Source organism: Coffea arabica, chromosome 5e, assembly GCF_036785885.1.
Source record: "Coffea arabica cultivar ET-39 chromosome 5e, Coffea Arabica ET-39 HiFi, whole genome shotgun sequence".
Taxonomy (NCBI): domain Eukaryota; kingdom Viridiplantae; phylum Streptophyta; class Magnoliopsida; order Gentianales; family Rubiaceae; genus Coffea; species Coffea arabica.
In genome coordinates, this window is record NC_092318.1 from 50,346,645 (window position 1) to 50,360,771 (window position 14,127).

General features: G+C 35.4%; 2 protein-coding genes across 2 annotated transcripts; both read left to right on the forward strand.

Annotated features, from left to right (window-relative positions):
- Positions 1–191: 191 nt before the first annotated feature.
- On the forward strand, positions 192–3,533 carry LOC140006700 (large ribosomal subunit protein eL20z-like). Its single transcript, XM_072049065.1, has 4 exons — positions 192–697; positions 1,567–1,648; positions 2,578–2,692; positions 3,294–3,533. The coding sequence occupies exons 1-4, from the start codon at positions 442–444 to the stop codon at positions 3,345–3,347; spliced, it is 507 nt and encodes a 168-aa protein (XP_071905166.1). The 5' UTR covers positions 192–441; the 3' UTR covers positions 3,348–3,533.
- Positions 3,534–4,098: 565 nt separating this feature from the next.
- LOC113687620 (F-box/LRR-repeat protein 25-like) lies at positions 4,099–5,147 on the forward strand. Its single transcript, XM_027205190.2, has one exon. It carries the CDS (start codon positions 4,219–4,221, stop codon positions 5,137–5,139), a length of 921 nt encoding a protein of 306 aa, XP_027060991.2. The 5' UTR covers positions 4,099–4,218; the 3' UTR covers positions 5,140–5,147.
- Positions 5,148–14,127: the final 8,980 nt, after the last annotated feature.

Below are 14,127 nucleotides of genomic sequence, written 5' to 3' on the forward strand. Positions count from 1 at the left end.
ATATGTTATATCTAGTGTATGTCCATTGGTGTAGATTTCTATAATGTTAATCAAATCGCACGATTTTCAGCAAAATAAAATTTGCTTTTTATTAAAAAAATGCTTAAATAGATGTACTAGCATAATAAAATTTGCTTTTTATTAAAAAAAAATGCTTAAATAGATGTACTATGGGGAGGTCCCACAGTACCATGTGTATTCTTGTTACAGATGAGAATTGAAAGAGCTAAAGGCTAAAGCTGATCAAGGACCTATTCCCATTACTGTTCCTCTACTCTTCAGGATCAGGGGCATGGACAAAGCCAGAGCTACCCCAACTAACAAAAGCCAAGTTCAATTATTGCACTTAATTTTGTTTTAATTTTCGACTTATACTTCCAATCAATCAAATTTCTTCATTCATTTACCTAGTCAAGGAAATATCCTTCTAGCCTAAGAAAAATGAGTGACGATGGGAAAGAGAGCTACCGCTCCCACCACCACCACCACCACCACCACATATCCCACCACCATCACCACCATGATGATGAAGAAAAACAAGAATCACTACCACCACCGCCACCACCACCCGAATATGGAACTTTCCAAGGAGTAGCCAACTACCCTCCTCAGCCAGTGATCGGCTTCCCTCAGCCGGTCCCACCTCCAGGTGCCTCAGATCGACCATACTATGCTCATGGTTATCAGGCTGTCCCGGGTAAACTAATCTCTTCAAACCCTTGAACCCTCTTTCTTCTTTTTAAAAATTTTTCTTTTACTATATATTTTGAAAATACTTTCATTTCTAGAGCAGTAGATATGAGTTTTCCCAAGTTAGTTAATCAAGAAAAGCTAGAAGGATAGGAAAACTGAGAAAAGATCAAATTTTTATTTTTGTCTTTAAAGAAAATTAAGTGATTTACAAAGGAAAACAAAAATGAAATGATGATTCGAAGTGGGATTAATTATCTTTTTGTTTTCTTTTTTTTTTTTTGGTTAATTTGAGTCAAGTGGCAAATTTAGGCTTTATATTGTTTCCTTATGAGAACTGCATATTGCAGTGTATGCTACAGGATTTGAGTTGCATTTGTTCACAGCATGATTCCAATAACAATGCAATTTCTCTTATTAAAGGATGCTGAATATATGTTGTTCTTGTTTGTCCAAACTCCAAAGCATGCTTTTTAACTAGTTGTCGTAAATATAAGTTGAGAGATGGTGTATCAGATCATATGTTAGTGATTTACATTACCACCCTGCTTTCATTATGCTGTATTTAGGACAGAGTAAAGGACAGTGCAACGCGTTAAAGGCTTTGTTTGGTTCCTTGTGAGATCTTTGGAGCCTTAAATGGAATTTCTACAAAGCATGATTCCACTTCCAATTCACATATGGGCGACCAAACACTGCCTTTCTGATTTGTGTCTGTATTGATATCTTTTATTTAACTGAGCCCGAGTCATTTTTACTGTGATGGGAAGGGTATAATGATATCAGGCTGTAAACCCTGTTGATTTAACTTTATGCTGTGATTACAAATTTTGTCTAGCTTGACCATTGTAATTTGGATAATCATTGCCATACCAGGACATACTGTTGCTGAGGGAACACCTGTAACAGGAAGACAGCGTCGTCTCCCTTGCTGTGGCATTGGCCTTGGCTGGTTCCTGTAAGTGGTTACTTTGTTAATGAATTTCAATGAGCCATCTTGTAATTTTATCTGCTGTTCTATGGGGTGTTCTCTCTCTCTCTCTCTGGTTTCTTTTGGTCTTTATGAAATCTGAATTTCTATTCTAAGAAAAGGTGCGTCTGGTTTGTCTTTTTCCTTCCCAATGAATTGTTGATCATTCTGCTTGCATTAGCCAAGGCTTTTCAAGTTTTATTGGATTTTGAAGACAGGAAGAAGTTGAAATTATAGTTATGCTTTTCATCTTTATCCTTAATATTGCTTATTCTACCTCAGGTTTCTAACAGGGAAACCTTGAGAGAAATTGACTTTTATGAGTAGCTGTTGGAGCCTTAATTAGGAATAGACTGTAGTGCATAGGCTTTCCTCTGACAATTAGAACTATAGTTCTGAAGCATAATCTGTTTTATTCTGATAATGGAGAGGAAGGATGCTGAATACGCTATCATGTAGTTACATCATTTTCGATATTATACAAAGCTATGTACAGCATATAAACATGTCCACTTACTGAGATAGCTACGGATAAGTTTGGCTTGCCGAAAACTTATCCATTTTCACAAGCTTGTTTTCTAGTAATGTTCTAGAATAGTACGATAACAAATCTACATGATACAGAAAGTGATGCTAGATTTGCTATTGAATTTTTTATCGGAAACCTTTTAGTTGCAGACTACTATATCCTCAAAAGAACTGCTATGGTTATCAAGAATTGTTCTATTTGGATATCAATATTCTATATTGGCTATTGTCAAGTTAAACATGTTGCAAATGTGATGTTAGATGAAGAAAATGACTGAATATTAATATGTTATTTTGTTAAACATCTCTTTTACATGTAATAAAAGTTTGTGTAACACTTAGATTTTACAGTTTCTTTACATAATTCTGAGATGCATTGTTTTCCCTAGGTTTATCATTGGCTTCTTTCTTGCTGCAATCCCCTGGTATTTTGCTGCATTCATCATACTCTGTGCAAAAGTTGATCCTCGAGAAAAGCCTGGATATATTACATGCACTGTTGCTGTAAGTAATCTTCAACTCTCTTTATAGTACTAAAGGGTGCAGCTGATTTTCCAACTGCCTTAATTTTCTGATCGTTGCTGCCTTATCAGGATGTCATTTTTTTTTCTTGTCAATGAACTATGAAAAATTCCTCTTCAATATGTTTGCAAAATATTCTGGAGTCCTTTTGCATTGGATATGCCTGTTTGATTATGAACTTATTCGAAGCAAAAAAGAGTCCACTGTAGTATGTGATCCAAATAGTCCTTGTTTGCCTCGAAAGTCCTTCCTTTCAGATGGTGAGATTCGATATTTGTGCTGTACTTTAGCGAATTGGATGAGCCACTGAAGTAGGAAGGACTCAAATTCACATTTTTCCCGTTTTTCAAGAAAAGGTTTCGTAGCCATAATTGACTTGAGACTGCAACCTGAGTTGTAAATTCTTCAATCTCGTGTTGAGCCTAGCTCACTTAAGTCATTACGACATTGCAGTGAATATTTTCGAGCCAGTATAAACTCGAAGGATTAGCAGCATTGATGTGTTTTTAATCTTCTACAAAAGCCGATAGAGTCCCAATATGTTCCATATCTTCATAACCTGTAATTTTTTTCCCATTCACAGGCCATTCTTGCTACTATTGCTATTATTGTGGGCGCGACGAAGAGGGACTGGTGAAAATCTCTTTCCAGAGGGTTGTACAGGTTCATTATGGGTGGATGTATATGCCTAAATCTACTTGTTATGAGTTTGCAAAGAAAATAATTTCTTTTTTATCCTTTGAATCCTCCTCTTAAATCAGAAACCTAACGTAGTTATGTACTATGTTGTGAGAGAAATCCATCTACGACATCGTTTGCTTCTTTTCGACCATGTTTGCGTAAAAATCACATCTTGAGGCTTGCAATCAATAGTGAGTTTTTTTTTTTTTTTTTTCTTTTCTTTTTTTGCATCGGCGGTGTTAACATTTAGGCCATGCTTGGATTGCTTGTTTCCATCGGAAAATATTGTCGTTTTCCGTGATCACATTTCGCTATCACCTTTTTTCCTCACATATATCAAATCGCTACAGTAATTTTTCCATGAAAAATGACGAAAAATGTGATTCAAACACAAAATTTAGGTTCATTTCGTATCCATTTAAGCCTGTCAGTATAAAAAATTTGTTACCCTGACACTGCATAAAAAATTAATTCATGGATATTATTGGTAATCTTTGCAAATACAGATTGGGCCTTCACCAGAACTTATATGTGTCTGGGCTATTTCTTCTAACTCGAGTCCCTACAGACAACTCTCTAACTAACTAATTGCTGGATTATGGGCTAGTACTTTTGTGAGCGTAATCTAAACTGGTAGATGATATATGGTGGGCGACTCCCAAGGCCCGTGGCGGTTTCGGATTTGTTTTAACTGGATTAAGGGATTACTTTTTTTTACCACCCCTCTTCCTGGAGGGAAAGGGATGATTGTTTTCTTATATGAAAACAAACAAAAGACCGAAGGCCATTGATTCTTTTGCCCCATTGATTCTTGAAAACTCTTGAGAATGGCAAGCCAACGTTGTAGCCCGAAAAGACAGGCATGGGACCTATTAAGCGAGCTGCCAGATCCATTGTTATGCTCAATAATCTCGTATCTTCCCACAAAAGAAGCCATTGCAACGAGCATACTATCCCGCAGATGGAGATCCTTGTGGAAGTGTCTCACTCGCATTGATATTGGTTTCTGTCCCCGGTCATTGCCGGGAGAATCATACTCGGAAGAGATTGAAAAAGTGCTATTTTCGCAAGAGAACAGTTTCATCTCGGTTTTCCAGCTAGTTCTTAGCCGAGGAAACCTGACTCTGGAGGAGTTGGGAAGATGGATTGAATATCTGAAGGAAGAAAAAAACGTGGAACAAATTTCACTTATTGGTAAAAGACTCGTTCGTACACTTGGACTAGAATTCACCCCAACAACGACATGGCCTGCTAACTTCTTTCGCGGCAGAACTCTTCGTTTGGTAGAACTGAAATATTTGGCGATTGGTGATGCATCTGCTTTTGAGGATTGTATAAATCTCGTTTCTGTGAGCGTAGCGGATGGAGTTCTTGCTAAGATAATTTCCAATTGCATATTCTTGGAGAATTTGACCCTTATAGGTGCTAGGTACTTGAAAAAACTCGACATTCGTGATACAAGACTCAAGTACTTGGGAGTTGGAAATTTGTGTCTAACCAAATTTGAGCTCCGCGCTGAAAGTTTGAGATATTTGTCTCTCAATAATGTCGCTTGTTCCGCCTTCATCTTTGAATGCTCAAACCTTGATGAATTTCAACTTTATTCCACAACAGGAAATCAAATTTCGAGGGTTTCATGTGTTTCCAAGGCTTCACATTTTCTAGAGAGGTTAAGCGGCATACGGGTGAGAACCCATCTCTTTGTCTCATTGACTATGAATAGCATATTGCATGCATGGCCAAATTAACGTGCAAATACTAAGTATTGTTTGAGTATTCTAAAAGACTGTTAAAAACTACAATTCGTGATTTTGTTTGCTTCCTGATTTCGGGGAACTATTAGCAATGCTCAGAAAGATCTAACAAGTTCAGACTCATACTTTTGCAACGTGAGGGCATTGCACACCAGTTTGGATCTAAACAATCTGGATGACAATATCATACTTCGCCACTGCTTTTACGTTTGGACTAAGCTAGAACGACTGCATATTACCAATGAGGTTAGTCAATTTTCAACTCAATATTCTTGGGGTTGCTGTACATAAAGATTTTTAGCTAGTTGAGTTATTTTATTTTATATTAAGATTTTTTGGCTAACTGAGTTGTACATAAAGATGCCCTTGAAATTTACTCAATTTTCCCTCACATATCTGCATATATGGACAGTTTAGTTTGATTTGATTTCGCAGTTATATAGAATTAATTTTGCCATTGTAATGTGTATTTTATGTATATAATGTCAGGTTGACAGAGATAACCCCAGAGCATCAAAGCATCTTTCTTCCATATCCGGAGTTCTCTTTTTGGGAAGGACACTTACCAGATAGTATCACCCATCACCTCAAGGTTGTTGAGATAAAGGGTTTCAATGGAAAGGAAAGAGAAATGAGGCTTGCCACTCATCTGATAGAGACTGCTACAAAATTGGACAGACTTGTGATCCAATTTGACAAAGTCTGTCCAAAAGTAACAAAAGAAGATGCCAAAAGAAAGCTATTATCGGTGCCAAAGGCTTCCATCAACGCTGCTATTGTCTTGAATCATGAGAAAGATCGATACTTTCACTCTCCCTCTAATAATTTCCAGCTGAAGAAGTCCTGTGCTTAGGATTGCTTTGATGTGTGATCAAGTTATGGAATCGTTGGGTCCTTGTGAATTTGTTCCGGCACCATAGTTTTCTGATTCAGTTGGTAACTGTTACTGTTTCCCTTTACACGTTATTCTTGGATAATCTAACATGAATGCAAAGTCAAATCCACCTCTTGTTTTTTAAGAGAAATTATATTGGAAATTATGTTTAAAACTTCAGGAACTATGTGACTAAACGACAACTTTATACTGCTAATGCCAAAATACCACAACACCGTTTTGGCTTAGTTATATATAGTCGGTGTCTCATATCTCCCTACCCACCTCCACCGACTTCCAACCAAACTAGATGTTTGGAATCTTGATTTCCAGCAACTTAGTCAATAAAATTACTATCCTTTGTTATTTGAAAAAAAAAAAAAAGAAGAGAGAGGGAGTCTTGATTTGCTAGTTCTGGCATTTATATATCTTGAAATCATTTATCTAATACTATCTCGAAGTAGTGAGATAGGCAGTCGTTTTCATGATCGGTTCATCTGTACCACAATTTTTGTTAATTTATATTGACATGTCGAATTAAAAATGTAGTTCAATATAAAGTCAAGTGGTCTCTTGACTCAATCCACGGGAAAGTTTAGGCTATTCTATGCTCTCCTTGAGTAAATGCAACGAACCCTTTTTTTTTTTTTTTTTGCAGAGATTGGTACTATTATTACAGAAATCAATGCTTTTGCTTCTTAATTTAATCGAAGCAGACAATTTCGGAAACTACTTCACCACCAACGAGAAGAAGAAGACAAATCATCAGTACAAAACTAGTAAAATACTTATTGAGCTGCTTGCCAAAGAAGGAAAATTTCATTTTGATGTCAGAGGGTAAGAAAAGGAAGCAAAACGGAATTGGAGTAAATAAAACTTCAACAATAAAAAGTAGTTGGATTAGTTCTTGCATTACATCTTTTTCATTGACACAAGGAGGAATGGTTTATTATTTCAATTATGTAAAACGACATGACATATACAGTTTGGACATCAAGAAGTTATAGATGTATACAAAGAGAAAATTAACTCAGAAGGTGCAAGAATAGACAGATTAGTTCTTGCTTCATTTCCCCCTGTACACCAACAATAACAAAAGATTGGAATGTGCAGAATGTCAATGTAACTTTTATCGTACTTTTTTGATCGAGTAATGAAACTTGAGGATGGCAAGAATAGACAAAAGAAAACCATCAGATAATTCGGTATATGTGTTTGGAGCTGGCTGCTTTAGTCATGGTGTTCATCTCCTTCGTATCTCCATGTCCTGTAAGAGCTTTCTCAGGCACTTGTTTGCAATGATGGAGCCAAGGGGGGCATGGCCCCCATAAGTTTTGAAAATTTTAATTCATAATATGTAAATATGTGTGTAAAATAAAATTGCCCCCCCCTAAATTTTTATAATTTTAGTTTATATTATGAAAGTTGATATATATATATATATATATATATATATATATATATATATATATATATGAATTAGTTATCGAGTGGATATATTTCTTGCAACAATTGATTATCAATTGCAAGAGTTACATAGCAGGTTTAATGATCATACCATGGAATTGCTTGTTTTGAGCACTGCTTTAGATCCTAGAAATGGATTTATGCTGATCAAGATTGATGATATTTGTAAACTTGCAGAGAAGTTCTATCCGAATGATTTTATGGAGCAAGAACTAATACGTCTAAGAATAGAACTTCAACATTTTGAGCTCGACATTCCAAATCATCCTGAATTGCAAGAATTATCTGGTATTCATGAGTTATGTCAAGGCTTGGTGAAGACAAGAAAATCAGTGATATATCCTCTTATTGACAGATTGATTAGACTTGTTCTTACTCTTCCTGTATCAACTGCAACTATAGAGCGGGCATTTTCAGTTATGAAAATAATCAAGACAAAGTTCTGAAACAAGATGGAAGATAATTTCTTGAATGATTGTCCAACTGTGTATATAGAAAAGGAAGTTGCTAAAAAATTTAGCAGTGATTCAATTATAGATGAATTTAGTTCTATGAAAGAGCGTAGAGCTCAATTTACTTCTAAGAAAAGATGTTGAAATTTCAAAGTATGTTAACATAACTTTTATCTTTTTTCAATTGAAAATAGTTACATTTATATTACATGGTTATATATATATATATATATATATATTGCATAGGTGACATATTGGAGAGCATCTTCTCATAGTGTGCAAATTGGATGGTTTGTGATGTTATAAGATATTTAATCAAATGTTATCTTTTTTGTTAATTTTTGTTATGACTGTACCGCATATTTATGAATAGACATACCTTTATAATTAAATTTAGTATTTGATATTTTTAGATGCTTAACTAGAAGAAAATTATTTTGAACATAATATATTAAAATAATTTTATTAGGAAAAAATTTTGGCCCCCACAAAAAAAATCCTGGCTCCGTCACTGCTTGTTTGTATCTTTCTACGTTCAATTTGACCCACTACACTGACCAAGTATTCTTCCTGCCAAGAAAATTTGCAATGGAAACAAGCAAAAAAGACTCAAACTGATAGCAAAAAGGGTTACTCTCATTTCTTTAACTTAAGCAAAATTTCTCACAATCTGCTCCTTAAAGTTAGGGAATATATAATAAACCTTCCCACATACATGCCCTTTCCGTACAACTGGCTAAAAATTGCAGCACAGATTCTGCACTTAGTCTATCGTGTTGCTGTACTTAGTCTTGTTCAGCAGTTCTGCCCCTCACTCTGAGAATCTTTTATTGCCTGATGAACGTACAGCATTATTTTTTTTTTTTTGGTCAAAAAAAAGGACCTGGCCCCACTTCAGGCCCCAACCCTTATTCGGGTTGTTGGGTTACCCCATTTTCGTTACTGGGACTCGAACGTACAGCATTATTCATTGACTGAAAAACTAGTTTCGGTTGAATGGTGTTAATTTGATATCAGTAGTAGCCCTTGCCATCACTTGGCAAAACAAAACGAAAATATCAAATGAAGGATGCAAGTTTTTATGCCTGAGCTAACCTAACAGTCAAGAAATGAAGTTTATCAAAGCTAATTAATTAAAAAAAATTAAAACTACATATTAAATAAAAAGTATGCATGCCACCCAATTATATAGATGATAAAATGTTCCAGACACGGGTTTAAATTTAGAGAGACTGATGAGAATGATGCAACCATAATCATTACAAAACTTTGCTATATATGTAGTTTTAGGACAGGATACCCTAATGCATAGCATCTTAAATCTCGTGATCATTAAAATACTCATATAGGAACTCTAGGTCTAGCCGTTTAGGTGCCCATCGGATGGTGCAAACCCTAATGTTGTTCCCCATGTAAAAGACAAAACAAAAGTACTTGTGGTGCTAATACTTATACAGACTGGAAAGGTTAATGCTCACTAATTTAGACATTTTTCTATGACACAGATGTCCTAAGTTTGGTCGTAGGACTATTTTGTTATATGTTTTCACAATTTATCCGTACTAACTTTTATAATCTTTATATACAGCTGGTAGCAAATCCAAAAACAAATTGTGTCTCAAGTATCCCTTCTTCCCCCATGCAAAGTTGCCTACCCACCACCCAACCACCCCCCCCTCCCCAAAAAAAAAGAAAAAAGGGAAGGAAAATAAGTAACTAAAGCTCTTAAATCTGATATAATCTTTCGGAAAACCCTCATTGCTCTTACTTTTGAAATAATTTATCAAATAAAAGAAAATCTAACTTTCAACTCTTTAATTTTGATACTGTATTTTTTTTTTCTCATGGTACTGTATTTCTTGCTGACATTACTCCATCTAAGTGGCTGACAGAAGATTGAGTGTTGAAAGATAATCTGCATTCATAAGCATCTGGAGTTACTGGTAAGTACGGACTGATACCCGAGCTTCTACATGGCACTGGACCAAAAATTAAAAAAAAAAAAGTGCAAATTAAGAGAATTACCCTTGCCGATTCAACTCTTACTCCAACGACCATCTCAGTTCGATACTTCTGTTCTGTCAATTACATACTTTGAGAGTCACCCCTGAAAAAATGTCGAAAACCTAGCTTAGCCATAATAGCCCACATGCAGAGCTTGGTTGGTAGAGCTTGGGTCTGCTTCTCGTTACCCAAGACTTACATAAGATGCATCATCCATGACAGTTCATGATTATATACATTTTACAAGTTATTTTTGTGGAAGCACATGATGGAAATTAGCAGTGAGATGCCCATGCATTGTTGTGGGCTTATGGCTGTCAAAAATATTATATTTTTCTCGGTGAATACTCGTACGGAAAACAAAATGCAAATCAGTTTGCAATGTCTCTTTTCCTCTTTTGTAAAGTTTAGAATCTCTTCTAAAACCCAAAAAAATAAAATTTGTAAAGGTTTGCAATTTATGGGGATATCAACACACTTTTAACATAGACCGAACCATGCACGTAATCACTAGTTATTAGTTTGTCGGGGAAAATGAGGATATTTTTTCAACTTTGGTCAGACTTTTTTTTTTTTAGCTCTTCTTTCGAGCATAAAAATATAAACATGGAATAAAAAGGAATTGCTTTACTGTCCAATATTTCCGATTCTCAAACTGGTTTTAATAGTTAATTACCTGAAACGGGGAAAAGTTAAAACTATATGTGCTGTCTCTATGTTTATATAACTTCTAGCTAGCATCCCATTAAAGGTAATGAAAGTATTCATATATTAGTACTAATTATTATGGGCGTCTTGCTACTCGGAATCTGCTTTAGTCAATGCCAACCACTTGGTTATCACGCTAGACCTCAAACATATAGGCAATGGACCATTCTAATTAGGCTGTTCAATCCTTTTTGGACGGTGGAAGATAGTGCACATGAATTGATGATCACTTAATTAACTTCCACTCTCTTACATATGCTAATTATATTCAGCTAGCACTATGATCTGTTTTAGTCACAATGGAAAAGAAAGCAAAGGAAGCCTTATTTTAATTGTTGGTGAGAAATGGGTTCTGTTAGTAAAGTGTCTTTTGTTTCGTTGCTTCTTGATCATCGAAATTAGTTAGTGGTTTGACCAGTTTGCATACATAAATTTGGATAAATTTTATTTTTGGACCATTAAATTATAGACATATTTTCATTTTGCTTCTTAAAATTTAATTTTAGACAGTTTACCCTTTAAAATATAATATTCATCTCACTTCATTACAATAATTTAGAATCGTCAAAACTGACAAAATCGTAGACAGTGATGTTCAAAAGGGATCGTATATTCCTTTAGCTTTAATGATTACGTTAATGAAGATTGTAGTAAAGAGGGACAGCATTTACGAGATAAAAAGTGTCTAAAATTGAAATTTAAAAAGTTAAAAGTGGGAAGGCATCAATAATTTAAAGTTCCAAAGTTGAATTTACACTAAACCTGTTTAGACGGAATTGACAATTCAGAAGTGAAATGCTGAATGATCTAACCAAAACGAAGGTATGCATCAGTTGAAAACTACAAGCATTTTAGGTTGTCGTTCTTATGATCAAATTATAGTACTTTTTTAAGAATGTTATCCTGGTTCTGTTAAATCAATCCGAGGTCGCAATTTTCATAGATTATAGTGCACTGTATGGTTTCTGCTATACATTGCTACTGCATGAGAATCTGGATATAATGTTGAGACCCTTTGGCCTTCGATCTTTTCCATCTTATTGCATGTTACTTCCTTCCTGTTGGTGCTGATATTTCTCAATCTCATACATGAAAATTGAGCTCTGAATACAGCTAATGAGTTCAGTACTTTCAATTTTTAATCAGCCCATTTGCACCGTTTGTTTCTTCCCGCTTGAATGGTGGCAGAACTATAGTAGCCGGTGAGGCAGTTGAATAGGCCCTTCATTGTATGCTTAATTGTTCTGCTAGCCCAATTCCAGCCTACATTGATCTCCTAAGAATTTTTCCCAAGTCGATCTTCCCTCGATATTAATTCTTTTCCATGTTAAACGCCCAAAAAAAAAAAATCCCTTCTGGTTTCCAAGATTTCTTTATGTTTTTTCTGCTTAAAACACTGAATATTCTTTTATAAAATGCAAATTTATCAGGTGCAATGCATAGGCCGAAACATTAGACATTGAGTTTTATGGTTGGTAACATGGTTAGGAATTTCGCTTTTCAAGAATAAAGTGATTCCATGAAATCGCAATATCAAAGAAACCACAATTTAACCCGGCTATAAGACAGTATAACAATTAATATTGCACAACAACACATAGAGAAACTCACCACAATTGAAGGACTTTTGGTTCGTAAAGATAAATATGTAATTTTCAATTGACTTCACCTTTTCAAGTACTATGTATTGTCTGGTTTTGAAAAGTGCCCACTGTACAATTGCATATTCCCCATGATATTACAGTTTCATGGCTCAAAAAATTGCAATAACCGCGATAACGATTGTCTATGTTCATCTATAAAACAGTAAGGGGAATAAAATGAACTGTTGCATTTGCCATAGACAACTTTCCAATCAACCACGCCCACCATACAGTTGCCCTTGCCACTTTCTGATCCTGGCTCCACCATTTCCAATAGGAAGCATCTCCATCTCAATCATTGATCTGAAGTTAATTTACATCTCACAAAATAGACTCTGGACAACTTGTGAAGTTTAAAAGATAGATAATGTGCATACAATGGGCAGTGAGCAAAGTGGTCTCATTCTAAGGTTGATTTCACTTACATATGTCACTTCAATTTTGTCTTGAACGATGACCACCAACCAACTTGGACGATAAAGAAATTAAACAGGAGAATTATAAGCGCTACCTTCTTGTTTTTTCTACTTCATATGACCAGTCACCAAATTGAATCGCATCTAAATTTTGGGGGCAGCTAAGGCTTCCTGGGATTCCTTTTTTCTTGAAAATGGAGATGATCTTCTTGTCAATACAAGGTCTCTAGTAAACATCTAACAGACAAGAAAGTAAGAGATGAATTTATGAGCATCATCTTCCTTCGTCCCAAGGACCCAAACAAATCAAACAGCCTAAATAGAATGGTCCCCTATCTATGAGTTCAGACATAGCATGATCACCCAAGTGATTGCATTGATTAAAGCAGATTCTCAACACTAATGTGCCTTTAGTTTAAACCATGTAAGCATCAATACCTTAGTGCAATGGGACGCTAAGATTAAGAAAAGGGATAGGTAAAGAACATTATTAGTGTATCCTCCTTTCTCAAGTAATTGTATACATCATAACCAGTGGGATTTTAATGGAGTTCCTTTCTTATATTCTTTATTTTTTTTTAGCTTGCTGGGATTTAATTGAGTTTGACCAGCTTTGAGGGCGATCTCAAGCTCTACAAATACTTGTATACTTAAGACAGAAATCGATACTAATGTAATTGAATCTGCCATCTCTAATCCTGCCCCGATGCTTCTGTTAATCTCTATCTGTTTGAATTTTCTTTTATCTTCACATACTCAAGCAGAGAGAGTTCTAGGTAATTTTCGCAGCTACATGGTGGCAACCATGCTTGCATGCACACATAAATTTTACATTCATATTTGTGTAAAAGGTCAACTAGTTTAAAATATAGCCTCAAATTAATCATAGATGGTGCCTCTTAACAACCGGCACGTCCAATATCAATCAACCAAGATGTGCCCATGAGGTGCTGAACTGTGAAGTCAATGAGTGTGCATGTGACTTATATATCCTAGCTTCGTTTTGGACTTTTTTATGGGTCAACTCTTTAAATTTGTAAACCGGAGAATTGCTATTTCTCAAATCTTTGGAGGAAGCAAGGAACTAGAGAACTCAGACTTTGGGACTAAGAGGGAACGAGTGGCAATTTTGTAGAGTAGACTATTGCTATTTTCTCCCACATCTTATACATTAACTGTTTATCATCATTCAATATTTTCTTCAGAATGCCGATTTTTGTTTTCCCTCGTTTAGTATTTTGTTTTCTTCTTTTTTGGTGGGGTGTCTAGCACAATGAGAGGTACCACTCTACCAACAATCCTTACACATAGTTCCTGCAGCCCTACATTCCAACGAAGAAAGCAACTATTTTACACCTTGAGGATTAAAGATGCGTATATATTGGCAAGCAAGTTTTTGGCCAAATTTGTCTGTTACA

What these genes read in the sequence shown, in the direction of transcription:
- LOC140006700 (XM_072049065.1), top strand. Translation starts at nt 442, where the DNA reads ATGAGTGACGATGGGAAAGAGAGCTACCGCTCCCACCACCACCACCAC. An exon ending in TGGTTATCAGGCTGTCCCGG is followed by an intron (nt 698 to 1,566) that starts GTAAACTAATCT and finishes TTGCCATACCAG; the next exon opens with GACATACTGTTGCTGAGGGA. An exon ending in ATTGGCCTTGGCTGGTTCCT is followed by an intron (nt 1,649 to 2,577) that starts GTAAGTGGTTAC and finishes TGTTTTCCCTAG; the next exon opens with GTTTATCATTGGCTTCTTTC.
- LOC113687620 (XM_027205190.2), top strand. Translation starts at nt 4,219, where the DNA reads ATGGCAAGCCAACGTTGTAGCCCGAAAAGACAGGCATGGGACCTATTA.